Source organism: Aptenodytes patagonicus, chromosome 1, assembly GCF_965638725.1.
Source record: "Aptenodytes patagonicus chromosome 1, bAptPat1.pri.cur, whole genome shotgun sequence".
Taxonomy (NCBI): domain Eukaryota; kingdom Metazoa; phylum Chordata; class Aves; order Sphenisciformes; family Spheniscidae; genus Aptenodytes; species Aptenodytes patagonicus.
In genome coordinates this window covers 109138906-109159853 of record NC_134949.1, presented here as the reverse complement: position 1 = coordinate 109159853, position 20948 = coordinate 109138906, and the positions used below count along the sequence as shown (strand labels likewise).

At 39.8% G+C, this 20948-nt stretch overlaps 1 protein-coding gene across 3 annotated transcripts in view; it reads left to right on the top strand.

Moving 5' to 3' along the window:
• Positions 1-20948, top strand: part of CADM2 (cell adhesion molecule 2) — a 691310-nt gene that overhangs the window by 587688 nt on the left and 82674 nt on the right. For all 3 annotated transcript variants that reach the window (XM_076351761.1, XM_076351770.1, XM_076351754.1), the window contains one exon: positions 918-1008. In XM_076351761.1, coding sequence (XP_076207876.1) covers positions 918-1008 — 91 coding nt within the window. The remainder of the gene's footprint in view (positions 1-917; positions 1009-20948) is intronic.

Below are 20948 nucleotides of genomic sequence, written 5' to 3'. Positions count from 1 at the left end.
GTATAGAGATGTTTCTTTCTTTGAGGTCCTTTTTTTCCTTATAACAGGTGCCCCCCTAACTCATGTAAAATATTTTGACTATGAGAATATATCCTTGAAAGCCAGCTGGCAAAATGTTTTAAAAGTTAAAGATCTACTGCAAATGTTTTATTCTGCATGAATTCACAGTAGTTCGATTGTGTATCTTTTTGCAATTAAAACTATGAAGTTAATTCTAATGTATAGGAATAATATTTTTAAATTTTTAGGACAGATTATAGACTTTTATATAGTGCTTTTTGCAGATATTTGAAACATTCTTTTTGTGAATTTTATTTAAAAAAAAAGAATGTTCTGTTTTAGGGGCAGCATTATTGCATTTCAGAAATAATATCCTGTAAAATGCCTGTAACAAGGTATTTTATCTGAAAGCCCATTGTAGCTTTCTTATTATGAGTTTCAAGCTTCTGCAACAATAAAAGTGTTCTTATTCAAATGTATATGCTTGCATTCATTCCTCTAATAGCAACATTCCATCATATCAACCTATAAATAGACAAAGAAACAATTGCATAGAGTACTTGTTATTCATCCTCAATATTTTTTATTTCGTTGTTAGATATCAGACTTTGGAATAGTTGTATGGAGTATTTGCATTGAATACAGAAAGTAAAAAGTTATTTCCTCTGTGTATACACGTGCTTTCTATCTGTGTTTCCTTGGCATATAAAAAGTTACTGGTTTAGTTCTATTGGTCATTTTTATTGCCTTCCTGAAGACAATGAAAATTGCACAAGGCTCCATATAAAAGCATCTCCAAGTGTAAATTAAATCTATGATATAGTCTTTTGTAAATGAATAAAATAAGAAGAATGTATTCTTAGATAATAAATCTTTTTTGTGTATATCAACAAGATGTCTATTTTTTTTCTTCCTAGATACACCTTTAGTTAAAATCATTTCCTCCAATTCATGGCCTGAAGAAGGACAATCTATAATTTTGACGTGTGAATCCAAAGGAAAACCAGTGTAAGTGATTCAACAAGTATTTTTTTGTTGTTGTTGTTATTTTCCTTATTCTGCTGTGATTGCAGTCTTCAGCTGCAGAAATCTGCTGTTTCTGTCTTGTCCTGGGGTGTAAAGTAATCTCTGGTATAGAAAACCCCTCGAAGCCTGTCTTCATTGAGTGTCTATAGAAGACTGGTCTTTTACTTTGTCATCTATTTTAGTTTTCAGGAAGAATTCCAGCTGTGAGATTTATTTTTTTTTTCAGTCAGGTATATCAACCTGAAAGGAGTGCAGGCTTAATCAATCACTGTTTACATCACTGAACTGATGATAGAAGATAAAACGTCTCATGAAAATCTTCCTACATCAACTAGCCTCAGAGAAAATATATTGAACTTTCTGGATGCTTTGGCTGTCATTTACAGGGGAATTTGAAGTTTAATGATATGTGCAAGTTGACTGCCTGTTTCTACCAGAATTTGAAAAGATGTAGCCTGCTTTAAGAATATAAATTGTTTTATTTGGAAATTAACATCTCTGCCGTCAATATTTTTAAAGGCAGATCTTCAGAGATTAACTCTTGCACAGAATCTGCTGTTTAAATAGACTTCACTCTTTAAAACAGTATCTTCTCAGATGAGCTGTTATATATTTACCCATAAGATACATAAATAATCCAATTGCTTAATATTAAGTTAATATGAATCAAGTTTTTTAAATATTGACCTTCTGCTCAAAAGATTAATATATAGTGTTATATGGAGTGGTTATACGCAGCTTTAGAATGGTCTTGAAAATGATAGTGCAATAATATTTCGGTTCTAGAAAAGGTGCAAATTACATGCCAAAAATCATGTCACTTAGGGCTGAATTTCTCCCTGGTGTAACTTTAGTGACTTTATGGAATTGCTTAATGTAGGAACCTGAAGTCAGATTTAGGTCAGGTCAGGCATTTAAGTCCAAAATTTCTATTTTGAAAAGCTCTTCTGAGTTTAGTCTGGCATCATTTAAACTCCATAAGTACTTTTCTTTTTTATATTATATTACCTGTATCATTTTAAAGCAACTCCTTCATCCAAATCTTTACTGGGCTGAGCAACTCAGCATCTAGATCATGCTTCTACCCTGCTTGAGACCAGAACACTGAGGGTCCATCCAATTAGTCTTACGTGGTGCTCAATGCAGTTGGCCTTCTGTGTACCTATGTACTTCTGAAGTAATATGTGTTTCTGAGATAGATACCTCTGTAGGTAACTCACAAAAATCAGCTGCAAGCCATCTCTTGCTTTTATAATATACTTGAAGGAGAAGGAATTGTCCATTTACCTAATAGCCTTTGAGCATTCCCCTAGGTATCAGGAGGTACAGAGTCTGTTTCCCTATTAATTTCAAATTCAGCAGAAGATGTGCAAGTGCTTAATTTTAGGAAAGAGGTCAGCCCTGATTGCCCAGAGTGTGCTGTTGGATAGATGGTATTTAGGATTTTCCTTATTTCGGTGTTTTCCTCATGACTTAGCAGGCGACAGCTACATGCCAAGTGCTCTGTTTGGCTTATAAACTTCAGGCATCCTAGCCCCAGGTGCTTGATTTTCACTATTCATCTAACATGCACTGTAGGGATAAAGACTTACAAGTAAGGCGGTCATTACGTATTTTTAATTACCTGTTGTTGGTGAGAGGGGACAGTTTGGCCCTTAACATTTGGAGTTTTTAAATCATTAGAAAGTTTGGAGGTTATGAGTTGATTTCTTCTTTTTGTTCTTTTTACTTTTGTGAGACAGATAGCTGGATAGTTAGACAGATGGATGCAATCGGTATGTGGGGGGGAAGAAGGAATATGTGTATAATACCCACTAGGGGTTCTAGTCCTCCAATGATTTCACCTGCCTCTGAGTATTACAACAAGGAGACATGATGCTTTTCAGTTTCTGAGTGTATGGGAATCATTTCAACTGTCTTTAAACATCTGCAAAGTAGATATTTACATCTGAGCTGCTCACTTGGGCTTCCCTTCGCATTCGGTGGTGAGATTTAGGCACTATTATAACATGACTGGTCTGATCTGCATTAGACACCTACAGGAGAAAGAACCAGACTCGACCATACCTCTGCTACTTTCTCTCCACTAACTCCATGGATTTTAGACAGTTAATTCGGTCAGATATCTACCTCTATATTTTGGGATATCTAATATAGATGTCTAAATATAGACATTTATATCAAATTTTATATCTATGTTTAATTTTGGTCAGATGCATGTTGCTCTTTGTCTACAGCTTATAACCACATTTTCATAATCTTCATTGAAAATGGGCTAACATTTTTTTCACATGCCAAAGATGTCACTCTGTTAAAAAAGAGACAATTAATCCTCTCAGATACTAGATTTTCCTCTAGGCCCCTGTATTTGTTAGTCATTTCTGAAGGCAGTAAAAAACTACAAAAGTGGTATGTTTTAGCTTGACATACACAATATTTTCTATTTGGTACACTAAATATTGCAGATATTCTTTATATGTTACCATTAGGAGACACTGGTTAAAACATACTAATTAAAACAGAGCTGCAACTGAGGTGTTTAGAGATCTATTTATTTTTTTAAAATAGAACTCAGTTGCAACCTTAATGGATTCAAATGCAAACCTTACATGTGGTTTTGAAAGGGCGGCCAAATAAAAACTCCACACCACAGAATTACCAAGGCAGGGCATCTGTATGCGGTAGCCTTTGGGGCACAAATATTTTGCCAATAAATGCACCTCTAATTGTCCATACCGCAAGAACTGCCAACATCAGCTGCTCTGTATTGCTTCATTAGATCAGTCTTTCACGGCACAGAGCCAGTAATAAATAGGCATCCTCCTGGGAGCAGTTTGCAGTTGCTTAGCGTGAGAAACAGTAATGTCATGCTCCCAACCTACATTATGACTACCTTCTGGCTCGTAGAGAGAGAGAAATTGGAGAGGTCCACAGAGCCCAAATATGTCAGTGTCACAAGATAAGTGATGAACTGTGGGCTTCGTGGAGAGCTCAGAGCCAGCCATGGTCCTTCATAGCCATTTACACACCATGGGTTAATTTCTATACACTGTCAACTTTATGTCACAGTTACAACAGTCTCTCCTGTTTCCTGTAGGCAGCAGTGAATCATACCAGTAAATGAACGCTTACTTAAAGGTACATTTCTGCTATATCTCAGAGAAATTTTCGCAGCTTCAAAATGACATTAGAGACGGAAATGGAGAAAGAATGAAGCTGGGTTGTGACTGTCGTGACATTCATGGTAGTTATAGCTGCTGCAGAATAATTCTTTCCCAAAAGGGAAAAGCAGAATGAGGCTAAAGCTGGAACACACTTACCCCATCTTACATCTCATCACCAAGCCCCTTCTTGCAGGGATTCTGTCCCCCAAACCATGTGCATCATGAATACCCAGATATTGTGTTTCAAAGCTACAACACAGTTCTAAGGAAAAGCCCTACCTAACTTAGGGAATGGGAGGGAAGCCTTGCTCAGGCCAACACCTCTGGGAAATCAACTGCCCTCTGCATCTCCTGCCAAAACAGCATCCTCCAGAGATATAGCAGAGAGGTGAGGAACAACTGTTTACTCAGTGTGAGAACTGGAGAACTAAGGCCCTGCTAAGGTTTCATGCTTTAGGGTATAAGATTTGTCTTGACCAGTCAATGGCCATGACTTTGGACAGGAGAAAAAATGGCCTCAGACACTTGGATGTGCACAGCATCGATTGTGTGAGATGGGCTGGAATTATCCCAGACTCTGAGGTTGCTATGAATGGGTTTATGTCGCCTTGTGTGTCTGGTCTTGGTGCAGAGAGCAATGTTGGAACAGGAGTCCTGAGAGCGGGCTAAGGAGGAGAAGAGAAGTGGTGGGGTGGGAGAGCGGTGGAGAGGAAGATGAAAATGTGGGTGAGCCATTTTGAGTGATCCAGTGAGGCAACATGAGAGGGTGTAAGAGAGGATGCACAAATTCTGTAACTGTGCTGTTTTCTCTCTCTGCTTATCACTGCGAGGATAAGGATAGCTCTGACTCTGGTCATGACCCTGTGCTTATTGCTGTTAGGGGAATTACTTTGGAGGCAGGAGCTCTTCTTCTGGGTAAGCACTGTATTGCTCCTATAGAAGTGTGATGATACCAATAAAAAGAGCAGGCCGGGATCCTGCCTGTTCTGCGATGGTTTTGCAGAGGCAGGCCGTGTCGGGGATTAAGGCAGTGTCACAGGTCGTTATAGACTCTGCCACAGTTCCCTCTAGAGTATGTGTTGTGGCTGGTGCAGCTTTGAGCAGAGGTAGGCTGCTTGAGAGGTGCTGGGGAGGTTACTGCAAGAGCCATCAGTCCTTGGGTTTGCCCCTAGGGGCTCTGATGGGTCATGTGTCATGACACCAATCCCACATGGTGGGATGACATACTGACCACAGTGCTGAGTCAGAATGGGAGTGGTAAGATGGTGAGGGGAGGAGGCTTCCTCATACGCTGCCTTCCAAAAGGACTGCCTCTTGCTTCCATATGCAACTCTGGCTAAATTTATTGCCTCCAGGATCTAGCATCAAAGTTTGAGTATTCTCTAAAAAAATGAAGTTACGCTTACGGATTTAGACCTTTGGATTTGATGATGTTCTCGTCCAGTTTGTGTAGCACTTGGGGCCCCAGTTATAAACAACAGTGGAAGGCTGGTGTTTGGAATATTGTGTGCATACAGATATGACATTTTCAATTAAAATTTTCTGTTAGTGGAAAGGAAAAAAGAGGAAATATATTCATCAGTTTACCACAGAGATTGTTTTTAAACAGACCTTGTAAACATAATTCACTATAGAAACATAACCTATTATCTGTAATATTTTAAGGGAACTTGAGATAGCATTTGTGAGGATTGTTGTCTGATAGATCAATGCTCAGTTGGTAGACCAAATATAAGAGTTTTCTTTTGGAAAAATCCTAGTAGGTGTGTTTGTGTCAGCTTAGTCTCATCTTACACAAGACTCTCTTGCTGGTTTGTTCACCCTATTGACAATTTTAATAATAATGACGTCCTTATTTTTTTAAATTGTAGGTGAAAAAGTATTTAGCCATTTCTCTGCATAATTTAGGTCAAGGCATCCTGTAGTTGACATCACTATTCAATAGCATTCCTCTTTTGAAGATACTATTGTATAGTTTCAAACCAAATTGAAGCTAATCTCTTGTCTTTTCAATCCTTAGAGCTATTTTGTCATTTCCAATATTTTTGGCTGGATCCCTAGAAAGTTGTCAGGCTATAACATTTTAGTAAATGAACTTGCTAATATGTCTGTAAGGTGTCAGTGGCTCTTTTTAATTGATGTCTTTTTTAGCATAACATAGTTTTACCTAGGCTTTTTTTATTTTCCAAATAAGGAAATGTAATTAAGCTTCAGAAATCATAGACATCCTTTTTATGAACTCATATGCAATGTCTAGACTTTCCTGAAGTCATATTGCTTGAAAATATTTTGAATATTTTAAAATAAGACAGCTGTAAAAAATAAAACCCAAAGAACGAAATGATCATTTACACTGTTGTCTGTGCTTATAAAAGATTTTAAAAGCCAATGTTTTCTTATTGCAAGTTGTAGCTTCTACACAACCTTGTGTCTTAACAATATAGTCTACTGACTCAAAACTGACCCAAAAGTGAACTCAAAAACTGTCCCATAATGAAAGAAAGGTTCAATATTTAATATTCTTAGTCAGCACTCTCACCAAAGCATGCATGAAATATGGGGTTTTTTTTAAGTCAGTGTAATTTCAGCAGAAAGGATGTCAAAATATAATGGAATAATTAGGGCACAGGAAGCAAAGAGAGATTTGGCTGTCTCCTGTGTGCTTTAGAGAAATGTCTTTTCATTCCATGCAGCTCAGGGGAGTCATAGTATAGTTGGTTGACTAATGTAAAGTGAATATTTGGCCTTGTTTGAAATAAATAGGAAAGATTTTTATTTCAGGAGAGCACTCATATATGTATCCTTCATTAGAATAACATGATTCATAAGGTCATGAAAAGGTTATAGAGAAAAGTGCAATCAGTAATAAACACTAATATTATATGTACCCAGTAATATATAGTCAAATAAATATTTCAATATCAGAAAAATTGATCACTTACAATAATGAGGGCACACCAAATAATCAAGCTTGTACTATAAAGCTATTGTAAACTATGTGTATGGTATCACCACAGAAAGTTCTGTCTTTTCTAGTATCTATGTAAAGAAGACTCCCTTGAGTGAGACAAACATTTTGCAAAGGCTGATGGCAACAAATACTAATAATAACAGAGAAATAGACAACACCATTCTGTCAGGGACCCCAGCAAGTGGCTGTTTCCTTTGAGAAGGACCTGACAGGGCTCTAGGTGAAAAGAGAAAACTTAGTGAAGAGAGTTAACTAGGATTCAGTCACCTGAAAGCAGTGGAGCCTGGACTCATACTGGCTCATGTTTAGCCTACTGTCAGCCAGGACCCCCAGGTCCTTCTCAGCTTGCATGCTGGATTTTGCATCTGTCCTTGCTGAATTTCCCTGCCTCCCATGAGGAAGGGACCTGTTGGCCCGTTCCTCCAGCTTGTGGACGCCCCTCTGAATAGTAGCCCTCCCCTCAAGTATACTCAGTATAGCCAAAGTTTGGTGTAAACAACCCACTTAATGAAAGCACATTCCACTGCCTCAGCCAGGTCTTTGATATTAAACAGTTAAACAGGACAGGACCCAGGATAAACTCCTGAAGAAGTCTGCTTGTAACCAACCACCAGGTAGGGTGTCCCTTCAACCCAATGGTCCAGCCAGTTTTTCACCCATTGACTAGTACACGCATCCAGGACAACGGTAACATCCCAGCCTAGATACAAAGAATACCATTGGAGACAGTGACCAAAGACTTGCTAAAGTCAAGGTGGACAACATACACTGTCTTCTTCATCTACAGATCCTGTCATTTCTTCAGAGTTTTCACACACTTGGTAGTTAGAAAATTATAGAAACATTTATTTCATGAATCATTTTGTCACAAGCTCAAGGATAAAATATATTATAAAGAAAAGAGTGAAAAATCTCTTCCTTCCTCTGAATAGTTGCCTTACTTCAAACTAATTGAAAGTGGAAAGATCTCTGTACTTAAGGAAGGTATTTTGAGAAATGCTAGAAGGGACACATTTGGATTTCCTGACTTTCATTACACGATGAGAATCATAGAATCATTAAGGTTGGAAAAGACCTCTAAGATCATTGAGTCCAACCATCAACCCAACACCACCATGTCCACTAAACCATGTCCCTAAGCGCCGCATCTACACATCTTTTAAATACTTCCAGGGATGGTGACTCTACCACTTCCTTGGGCAGCCTGTTCCAATCTTTAACCACTCTTTCAGTAAAGAAATTTTTCCTCACGTCCAATCTAAACCTCCCCTGGCGCAACTTGAGGCCATTTCCTCTCGTCCTATCGCTAGTTACTTGGGAGAAGAGACCGACACCCCCCTCGCTACAACCTCCTTTCAGGTAGTTGTAGAGAGCGATGAGGTCTCCCCTCAGCCTCCTCTTCTCCAGGCTAAACAACCCCAGTTCCCTCAGCCGCTCCTCATAAGACTTGTTCTCCAGACCCCTCACCAGTCTCGTTGCCCTTCTCTGGACACGCTCCAGCACCTCCATGTCCTTCTTGTAGTGAGGGGCCCAAAACTGAACACAGGATTCGAGGTGCGGCCTCACCAGGGCCGAGTACAGGGGCACGATCACTTCCCTGCTCCTGCTGGCCACACTATTTCTGATACAGGCCAGGATGCCATTGGCCTTCTTGGCCGCCTGGGCACACTGCCGGCTCATGTTCAGCCGGCTGTCAACCAGCACCCCCAGGTCCTTTTCCGACAGGCAGCTTTCCAGCCACTCTTCCCCAAGCCTGTAGCGCTGCATGGGGTTGTTGTGGCCCAAGTGCAGGACCCGGCACTTGGCCTTGTTGAACCTCATACAGTTGGTCTGGGCCCATCGATGCAGCCTGTCCAGGTCCCTCTGCAGAGCCTTCCTACCCTCGAGCAGATCAGCACTCCCGCCCAACTTGGTGTTGTCTGCAAACTTACTGAGGGTGCACTCGATCCCCTCATCCAGATCATTGATAAAGAGATTGAACAAGACCGGCCCCAAAACTGAGCCCTGGGGAACACCGCTCGTGACTGGCTGCCATCTGGATTTAACTCCATTCACCACAACTCTCTGGGCCCGGCCGTCCAGAATCATCATAATACTTTGCTTCCTGAAAGCTGTGGCATTATGGGCAGGATATAGCCTTTGAAGAGGATTCCTGACTCTTTCAGTGGAATAGCAATTATGAATAGTAGCTATGAATGATCTGTATGACTCAGGTCTTATTTGATGCATGCCCTCCGAATACAGAATTAAAATAATTTCTTCATAGGTGTTCATATGTTTCTTCCTCCTAGTATCTGAGAACTTGGCAAATATTTAAATGTTTATTTTTATCACACCTGTGGACAATTAGGGTATTCAGTTGCCTCAAATTTACAGCTGGGAACTGAAGCAGAAAAAAAATCCTAAGACCAAAATTGACAAATAGATCACATATATTTTATGTCTAACATTGAACACAGTCCCCATTTTCCCAAGAGTATTTGACATGACATAGCATCACACTCAGAAGATAGCTCATCATTGGTTTGAATGGTAACACTGAGTTCTTAGTGTATCTACAAATCCATGCTTAAGAGTCTGAAATCAGAAACTAACAGAGAAAATAGCGGAAACCCACTTGACGTTCAGCTGTTAACATTTTGGTGTAAGTAGTTTGCCAATATTGCTTTGAAACTATATCATAATGGCAGTTTTAGATTCTGAATTGTTAGTCTAATGGCCAGCTTTTTGTCCATGTACAATTCTTTCTTTCCTACTTTAACATGATACACTTCCCAGCTTCTCTAGCAGGTGAGATGGAGGTTCTGTAAGAAATTATCTCATTTTCTGCATAAATTTTATTCACTGCAGAATACTGTCTGGATTGTGCCATGAATACCTAGCAGCCTAGAAAGAAATGCTAGTATCAACTCCGCCTGTATGAATTATCATAATGAATCTGGAAAAGCACGCATGTTTCTGTGTTTATAAATCACCTTGCAGAATGAATCCACAGCCCAAGCTGGATGCTCAGGCAGTATCAATAAATATTAATGATTTGGAAAATTGGATGAATTTGTCCATATCCAGGATGAAATATTATCCTAGCAAAATATGAATATGGTATCAAAGTATTTCTCCCTTAAGCTTCATACATATTCGTTCTTAAGAAATCCTGAATTGTAAGAGTCTGTTTCCAGGTTTCTCTGGAAAGGACCACCTACAACTGAAATCAAGTAGGTGAAAAGAAAGAAGGAAAGTTAGATACTGGAGTTCCACTGTTTTATGTTTAGATCCAGACAATCTCTGTCTTAAGCAGAAAGGTGGATGGGTTTGAATTTTGAATTTTGTCGTAACTGCATTTAACGAACTGGGACTCTCCCTGGCCTCCTTTGCCTTGATCCCAGAACTAGCATTGACCTCTAAAACCTCTCAGTAACTGAAGTATCTCTTTATCTCACATTTATGCTTTCTGAGCACTCTGAGTTTAGAGTTATGTTTCCAGGGGCACATGTCACACACAGCTTTGGGCAAGATTCTGTAAATACATTCTTGAATAAACGCTTACATATATAGGACAAAGTATTGTGTCTGTGGGTGTGGACTCGGACAAAGGTAAGAACCCCCCCTCACAGTTCTCAGCCCTGTGTTCCTCGTCACCGGGGAACAGCTCTCAGTCAGCTGAGATAGCTCAGGCTCTCCTACTCCTGTCTTTTGCCTCGCTGTCTGTCCATTCCAAGTTGTCTTTCTTTGGACTTGGCTTGTTCAGCAATTAGATACAGCCTGTCTCCTACAAATACAGTGGGTATGTCTGTCCTGTCTCTCTCTTCTGTCTTGTTCTAGTTTCTTGAAAAGTTTCTTCTTTGTCTTTTTTTAAAGTGTTTTTTATCTTTGTATCTTTATGCTATTTAGGGTCTCTGTATTCTTTTCTGTTTTGAGAAGTGTGGACTTCCATTTCTCCAAGAGGAACTGATTATATTTGAGTAGGTGATTATTAAATCAAAAACAACCTACTGTTAACTTGATCTGATGGGATATAACCTGTGTCGGCTAATGTTAATCACTCTGTATCTCATGGTTATTGTCAACCACATAGAAATTTCTTATCATCAGCCAGACTTGTAAGTTAAGTATCTAGTTTCTCCACCCATATAGGCAACAGTGTATATCTAAAGAAAGTTTTATCAGTATTAAACACTACATTTCAAGCTCTTTCAGTCAGGAAGGTAAAGAGAAAATATATCATGTGCAAGATAGACTGATCACATAGCATGTGACAGAAGTTTTGTAGATTGGAATATACATAACTGTTAATAATGGTAAACCTTTTCAGTATCCAAATTCTATGCCCAGTTTACTTTTAAAACAATTCTAGTTAATAGTCACTGATGCCAGTCCAAATCTCTGTTGAAGACAAACTTGGCAACATTTGCCAGTACTTTGCCATCGTTGCTGTACTTACTTTCTTTGGATAGTTGACCAATTTTTAAATTATTGTCATTTTGAAGGAGTTCATCCTAATGATATCTCCTGCCTTGATTTAGTAGGCATCTGTTATATGTTATGTTGAATGAGTGCTCATTTTCAGTAAAATGATCTAAAATCTTATGAAGAATATCATATGAATTGTAGAAAAAATCTGCCTAGTGAAACTTTCCAGATAGGTCTTTGCAAGAAAAAGCCAATTATTTTAAAGGATTATGTAAATATTCAGCTTGTAACCTTCTACACCAATATTTCATTGACATTACACCTCCACTGTGGAATTATGCTGTGATGTAGTAGATAACATATTAAGAAGAAGGCAACATTTTTGCTGAGATACAGCATGTATATTTAATAGATTAAATTTCAGTTTGTGTTAAATATCCTAGCCGTCTGGGAGGTTGTATCTTCTTTTTGCAGCTGGGACCTTCTATGCTTTTTTTTTCTCCCAGTATTTTACAGGGAGTAGGGAAATTGGTGTTATAAAAAGTGTGACACAAAAAGAAGCAGGTGAGAGCATTAGTGCCTGTCTGAAAATTACACTTTACAATAAAGCCTCCTGCAGTGCTTAAGAACTTCCCCTTTAGTGTTCTGTAAAATGATCATATTGCCTAATAGGCTGAATTCAATAATTGCTTTTCCTCTTTTTTGTGTCCCTTTTCTGCAGTGTTTACATATAAAATGGTGCAGAAAGTACAGTGTGAAAAACAACTAAATGCAGCATTTTTACTGCTCATTAAATCCATTTTGCATGTGTATGCCTTTCAAAATAATTCTTTTCCTTGCTCTCAGGTGGGAACGCATTCTAAGATAAAAAAGGCCTATGGAATAGAATAATAGATAACATTGAAATACAGCTAGATACTACTACATGGGTAGTTCTAATTGAGTACTGGACTGGAAGTTAAAACATAAGAAAAAAAAGTTTTGGGAGAGGATATGATGCTCAGTCTTTCACATACCTCAGTTTCTATAGATAAGGGATTAGCTACACTTAGAGGTAAAATTACAGCAGTCTTGAATCAACCATTAGCGGTAGAACACAAGAAGTTAGTATAACTCCTTCAGTGCAAATCATGCTCACGGTATTTGCTCTGTTACACAATTACAGAAACAAAATTTGTTCCCTGTGTAGCAGATGTGATCTGGAACACCCAGTGTCATGGAGAACACCAGCTCATTGCGTATCTGCATTTTTACCCCACATTTATAGCAGCATAGTACCCTGAGAACATGTACATGCTGTAAGCTAGCAGGGTAAAACGCCATCCTTCTAAAGGAAAAGAAGTGTGCATTTAAAGAACAGTGTAAGCAGGGCACCTTAAAATCAAATTAGCATTTCATGGCTTTTTTTTTTTTAAATTTCTTTGTATTTGGTGTCCTTTCACTCAAAAACTCGCATGTCCTGTTCTCAAGACATAACCTCTCTTTGTGAAGTTGGACACTGATTTTGGAATTTCTACCTTTTCCCCTATTGAGAATAGTTTGTATTGTTCCTTTCTCCACTGTTACTTTACCTTTTTCAGTTCATTATTTTCAATACAAAAATGACTTTTATTTTTCACCCTTTCCTAGCTTTCTGGGTCTATGTTAGATATATTTTTTCTTAAATTACAATTATCTTTTTTTTTCCCCTATTTTTAAAGCACCCAAAACAGGGAGAAGCAGGTTTCTGTGACTTGGTCTATTATACATCAATTCTGTACATTTACTGTGATCTCAAGCTCTTGGAGTGTAATCTTTTTGCAATCACTGAATCACTATGGAGGTGTAGGTATTGGCCTGTTCACCAGTCATTGCAAAGTTGAGGCTCATGCATGATTAATGTGCAAGTGAGGTGCAGAAAATTAACACTGGAAGACAGGGTTTAATTGACAAACTCAAATGCAACCTTCTGCCTGATCGTCCTTCTCCAGAATTGTAAGTTCTCAGTCAGCGTGCAAAATTTAAAAGGGGGTATGAATGGAATGAGTATGGGATGAAAACAATACAGTCGGGTCTGTTGGCATACTTTTGGAATGGCTGTCTTATATGTGAAAGGCGAAGCCACAAGTGAGTTGCAGGGTTTTTTTCAAGTGAGCACTGAAGCCTGTCCCTGCACTGTTCCTACTTAATACTGCACTAGTATTCATACTGCACTTGCACCAGAGACACCCATTCAGTAAATCCAGTGCTTGCTTACATAATTTTCTAAAACGATATTGGAAATTTTCCTTTCCTCGCAAAACTAAGACTCATAGTCCCTATTGGCAGCAGTTCTCTCTGCTACAGGACAAGCCAAGAGAACTGTTTTGAAAGGTGATGAAATTGTTCCATTTCACAGCAAAGAGATTTTGCCCCATCACTGAATAGGCAGTGAGAACTGTTCACAAGCCCATTGAATTTCCCAGTGTTGCGTGCATATTCTTTTTTTCATTGTTTTTTTGGAAGACACTCTTTGCTCTCCTTTCCCTAGAGTTATTGCTGGGAAAAATCACTTGATACAGTTGTTCTCAGTTACTCTGAGAGAGAACTATTCTGACATATATTTTGACAAATATGCTAAACGGGTGTTAAAAAATACATGGTATTTGTATGGATGGAAGGAAGTGCGTATGTCGCCACACAAAGAACTTTGTGGCATTAGCCCAGCCAATTAAGCCACGTGCTAAGGGCTGGAAAACAAAAGTTAGAAAAATATCCAAACAGTCTTTTTAGGTGTGAAAATGTAAGCTTAACACTGCTCTTTGGTGTGTGAGCACAGCCCCAGAACAAATGGAGATGACAAAATAAGTGGGATTGTGGTTCTGACGGGCATGGCAGGAAACAGGTAAGAGAACAAATAAATTATCACCATTTATTATTAGTGTAAATTACAAATTATTCATTGTTTGTTTTAGATAGTCTGTGTCTTTCTATTGCAAGGAAAATCTCAGAGATTTCTCAGACCTAAGTTTGGCTAGTTAAAACAAAATGTCCAGATTCAAGGCTTAGTATTTAAAGTGCCACTGTAAACCGTTTCCAAAACTTACATTATAAGACCTGAGAAAGATGGAGTCTGTGATTTGTAGTCTTGCACAGGAGAGCAAAAGTGGCAGGCTGGAAGGATGCAGAACTGCAAGAGAACTGCCAAGAAACTGCTATAGCTGGTTGCCTGGTTTGTCCCTCACTTAAGAACCTGCTATAAGCAGCTCAGGGGCTGAGCAGCCATGCTGGGGCTCTTAATGGTGGATAACCCAGTCAGGGAATGATCTAACAGGGAGACAGTGGTGAGTCTACTGGGTTTTGGCTGGTGGGGCTCTGAGTAGAAAATCTCATCACAGATGTGTGTGCTGAGCTGCATGCATACCTGTTTTTGTGCATTATGCAGCAGAGGCTTGAGGGAACAGTCCTGTACAAAGGAAGAACAGCACAGGTTATTCATTATCAAAAATAATACAAACAAGATGAGAGTATTTAGTGTTTATACATTGAAAAACAGAAAAAAATGGCTACTACTTAGTAAAGGACCCCGTAACTTTCTCCTGTGCGTCTCCTTCCGTGCTTAACAGGAGTTGCCACACGCGCGTCTGTGGTGGGTTGACCATGGCTGCCTGCCAGACGCCCACCTGGCCACTCTCACACTCACCCTCCTCAACAGGATGTGGATCGAGATAAGGACAGGGAAATCGCTTGCCAATTACTGTCACGGGTAAAACAGACTCAGCTCGGGGAAAATTAATTTAATTTATTGCCAGTTAAAATGGAGTTTGATGGTGAGAAACAAAGACAAAAACTGAAAACACCTCCCCCCCACCCCCCACCTTTCTCCCAGGCTCACCTTTGCTCCTTCATTCCCAGCTCCTCTATCTCTCCCCTCCAGGGGATGGGGAATGGGGGCGATGGTCAGTCCATAACAGCTCCTTTCTGCCTCTCATTCCTCCTCACTCTTCTCCGGAGTGGTGTCCTCCAGGGGCTGCAGGGGAATACCTGCTCGGGCACCTGGACCACCTCCTCCCCCTCCTCTTCCCCTCACCTCGGTGCTCACAGGGCTGTTTCTCACACTTTTCCCCTCACCCCTTGCTGCGGGGCAGCGTTTTGCCCTTTCTTACCCAGGCTTCCCCCGAGGCGCCGCCATCGTGGCTGCAGGGCTCAGCCGTACCCTGCGGTGGGGCCGTTGGAGCCGGCTGGAACCGGCTGTGTCTGGCACAGGGCAGCCCCGGCCTCTCCTCACAGAGGCCGCCCTGCAGCCCCCTGCCAGCCCCTGGGCACCCGCATCCCGTACAGCATCTCAGTGAGCTTGGGGACAGGCACCTAAGTCCTTACTGAGGGCTGCTGCACAGGCACGCGTGTGCACAAGGTTTCTGTAATGAAGTTCACAGTATGGATCCACTTATTAAAACGTGTGACAGGTTTCTGTAGATACATACATGTTTTGTTGTTGTCATTGTTTAGTTTCATTACTGCTTAGAAACACCGCATTGGTCACTTTTAAGATGAAATTATAAAGATTTTAGCAAGGATTAAGAAGTGCTAGTGGGGTGGACTGTGATATCGCCGCGGTAGGAGCGGGAGATCCAGCCACACCTGCTCAATGCACAGCAGTGCTCACCCCAGAGCTGGGCGAGCTGAGAGGGTACGGGGGAGTGTGGCTCCTCGGGGGATGGTAGGAGGGAGGTAAGTGGGAGACAGGTCTGTGTTTCTACTTATTATTGCTATTTAATTGTGATTTTTTGTTTTGTTTTGTTTTGTTTTTACTTTCTATTGCTCTCATATATCCCTAGCCTATCTTCTTACCTCATACCTACAATTTCTAGAATGCTCCCAATGGAGTCGGTTTGTCCTGGGGAGTGACAGTCTGAGGGTGCTCTCAAGCACCGCCTACGTTCAGCTTGTTCTTTCAAATGTATTTACTTGCAGTTTGCATCTAGAGGCAAAAACCGAAGTCTAGACAATTATATGGTAATCAACATCAAAAAGGGAAACTACATAAAAATGAAGAATCTTGTTAAAAAGAAGCTAAAAGGGGCAGCTAAGAGAATTAAATCTTTCCAGGCAGCCTGAGGACTATGTTAGAAAAATAAAAAAAAAGTTTAGAACCACAGGGTCAGTACATATCACCTAGCAGAAACACTTGAGAAGGAGAAATCAGTGAGGCTAAACGGAAGAGAAAGCAAAGTAATAAAAATGGTGAAGCCATAATTTGAAAAGCTGAAGTTGTTTTCCAAAAGGAAAGAGAAGGTCCTTAGATTTTGGCAGATTAAATATGAAAATGCAGTAAGCCAAACCACCAAAAAAGGAAAAAAAAAAAAATTTGAGGAGCAACTAGCAAAGGGAATTGAAGGTATTAGTTAATCTTTCTTGAAATATATCAGGAAGTGTGACAGTCCATTTCTAGGATCAACCGAGGATCAAGGTATAAGGGGAAGCCAGATGAATTTGCTACATCCATATTTACTGTGGAAGAAACTGGGTATATTACAGACTGATTCCCTTTTTTCTGAGGTGCTCACCAGCAAGATTTTCTTAAATGGACTGTGGAGGAGGTTGTGGAACAAACAGGCGAAACGAGCCGTAACAAGCCAGCAGGACCAGATGGTTTCACCCCGGCATTCAAAGGGAATTCAAGGATGAGATTGATGAATTATGAACAGTGACAGGAAACTTCATGCTTAAAACCACCTTGCTAACTCGGGACAACAGGGCTTCAGGAGAGATCCCAGAATGTGCAAGTCTGTAGAACTGACATTTGGGCTTCACAAATAGTAAAAACTATAAAAAGAACTAGAATTAGCAGACATCTGAATAAAAACAAACTTTCTGGGGGAATCCCTTTTGCAGAGGGAAAATCCTATCTTATAAACATATTGGAGTTCCTTGAAGGGCACAGAAAATGTGCCTTGTGGTGGCCTATTTGATATAGAGGGGAATTATTACAGATGTTTCCAAAACTGTAAATGACAAAGGGATGGTTGTTGGGGATTGTTGGTTCATTCTCTCTTCAATTAGACATGTTTAAGGGAAAATTAAGCTAGTAAGAACCAGTTTTGTCGCAAAGCAAGGAGGTCATTTTTAATACAATGACTGGTAAACTTTGGGAATTTGTTGTCAATGGATATGGTAGATGGTAAATATTTGTGGTAATTCAAGGGAAAACTGCGTAAGTTCATGGAAAGGAAAGTCCTTAAGGTTTACAGAATATTTTTAAACTGTGCTTGGTGCCAGAAGCGCCTGAGATAGTTGTAGGTCGGAGGAGTGCTTGGGGAGGCAACATCTGTGCTTGGCCTGTTCCCTAGACATCTGCTTATCCCTGGTGCTGGAGATAGGGCACTGGGCTAGCTGAACTTTTAGTCTGATCCAGTACAGCTGTTTCTGTGCTGTTAAGCGTTGAACGTAGACTGTTGTGGTTTGCTAAGACTAGATGCTGATGGAGCTGAAACTCATTGAGAGCTTGAGGATATCTCCTTCACAATGCTAAAATTATTACCGTGAAGGTACTAATGAATAATTTTCTGTGTGAGAGAAGTTTGTGTGAACTAAAGCACTCCCCTCTGTCTGGAGATAATGATACATTTGGGAGAAGAAAAGCAAACTCTTGTGAGTAAATAATGTTTGTCTCTTTTTCCATTTCTTGTATTACTGTTTCATAAGTTACTTTTAGATGTTAAAGAAATTGACACAGGCCATGGTATAGGACTTAGCTCCGAAATATAAATAATCATAAGTTCACAGTGTATTGTTATTAAGATTTCATTATATTATGTTGAAAGCATGAAGCATTTTACTATTTATAATGACCTAATACAGTGTGCTTCAACATCAGCTTTTTCTGACACTGGTGAAAAAATATAACTGAGGTACAAAAATTTTATCGTGTATTTCCATTCCTTTGGTGCTCCTATAACTGTTATAAATATCAATAAACATTTGGTTACTTGTTGAGAAGAACCAATGATTCAACTAAAGATCTTAGAAATGTCATTGTTATGGCTAGTTATTAAAGGTATCTTATCTGGTGTAAAGAGGATATTCTGCTACATCTCCCAAACTTCATGATGTTCTTATATGCACTGAAAGTCAAGCAGTGCATACCTTGGTTAATGAGGATTGGTACCAAAGATTTTGTATAGTCCTTGCTTGTCATTCAAGCTGTGGCACTGGTACTTTTATCAGCTCTCTGGGTGTTGTCACTGCACCTCAAACGCCTGAAGGAGTTTTAGTTTAATGAGGCTTCTCCTTGACTGTGCCTTACACCAACAGCAAATGCTTTTAAAGAAGTAGTATTTGGACAAGCAAGTAACTGTGAATGAGATTTTCAACTGTTTACTTAAGGGAAAAAGTGGAAGTGAATCAGCCACTCTTCATTTTCCTCTTTGATTCTTGTGCCAGCAAGAATTTGACCTTAGCTCAAAAAATGCAGCTGGTGTTTCTTAGGTGGTATTTCTCAGTTTATTGTAATAACAGAGACCGAGTTTCTTATGAGTGTTGGGACACAGCTCTTACTGAAAACAGTGCAAGTTAGGCATGTGAGTATCCATCAGTGTCTCAGCGTGAAATATCTAAGCAGTCTAAAATCCTGACTCGTCAAAGGAAAAAAAAAAGCTCATAATAGTCTTTGCTCCTTAATACCTTGATACACCCTTCTGGCCTCAACTGGCAGTGGGGATATAGCCAAAAGACATAATGTTGATTAAGGAAAAAGAGAAAAGCAAACTGAAAATGCGGTGTGACAGCAGTTACCTCTTGTTTCCTCCTTCTTGCAGTCTCCACCATTATCTCTACCTGTAGAGTTGCATGTGGGACTTCAGCATAGCCTACGTAAGCCAAGCTAGTTTCAGAAAATGTGCATTTTTTTAATGCTATAATATGAAATGTAAAACACTTAAAATAAGTGGTGGTGAATCTCTTTCTGCTATTTTTCTGTTATTTCTGATAAATCGGTGTTTTCCCCAGCTCTTGTTGCCCTGGCTGGGGATGCAGTGTGCTTGTAAACTTGTATGAAGAAACAGAATGTTATAAAGTGATCTGAAGACATGCCGGTTGAGAAGATGTTATTTTCCTCTATTCTATGAAATGCATAGTAACTAAGGTGTGCACATCCTATCATTATGCTTTGCTGCTGCTGCTTGCCTATCCCCAGCAGTACATTAGGAGCATAGTTCCTGGTTAATCCCAGTAATTTTCAGCAGCCATTCTGATGCATCCACTTGAGCACCGTATTATCTTAATACTGCTGACATTTGCATGTCTTTGAAATACATTTTTTTTTCAGATATTGTCCATTTAATCCACTGCAGTTTCTATCATCCTTTGTTCTTATAGTCATGCTTTACTTACAGCTGATGAAAAAGAATAATCTACTAATTTCTCAATAGCTCTTAAAGGTTAAGAAGGAATCAACAAGGTGTAAACAGCAGCATAAGAAGCCCAAAGATTTAGCTGTTTGAACACAGACTACGTAATTAGAAACCTATGGAACTAGAATGATAGTGAAACCAGGCCGTTAAGATTTCTATGTTTAATCAACAATTTTTCATGTGAATGGAATTCTTACATGCCATTTATCATCTCACCTGTACTCTGACGGGAAAAAAAAAGCCCCTAGGAACAGCAATAAAACATTTAAGCAAGGTGTGACAATTATTCTTTATATTCATTTATCTGTACATAGTTTCTCCTCTCCTTCCCCCCTGCCCCCGCCTCTTATCTGAGAGTGTAGGTCTTGGTTTATGAGGCTGAAAGGAAAGGAATTTGTCTTTCTAATTTGCCCATCAATGTATGGCACCGATCCCAGGCAGAACAGGGGAAGGGCGTATATTACCAACGTGCTCCAGTACTGATCCAGAGTACTTCCAGCTCCAGAATTTAAAAGGAGCTTTCAGGGCATCACTATTTCTCTGTTTCATCTTTTACCCATTCCCCTGACTGGAATAATGTTGCTGTAGCCCTGAGCGGACCTCACTTCTTTCTCTGTGAGAGATTACCTGGCTGTCAGTCTGAAGCTCGGGCTCTGCTGACTTTCGATACTCTGGATGAGGTGGCGGCTTCATCGAGTCTGCCTTCCCCCTCTACCTGCAGCAGTAAGGGAGATGCATCTGATGGAGAAGGTCTCTCCCCCTTCACGTTCTCGCACAATCTCCTAGAAGCAAGGTTGTCACTTGCCCTTAATTATCGATATGTCATTAGGGATATCTTATCCATTGCCTGTGAGAGCTGTTATACGACTCAGGTAATACATTGTGCATCCACCTGAACAGCTCGTTGTTGTGCAATCTGTCCGTATCAGGCCTTCAATACAAGACTTCTGATACAAAAGCAGCATCTTTGCTACTTTATAGATAATTGGAAAACACCTTATCTAATCT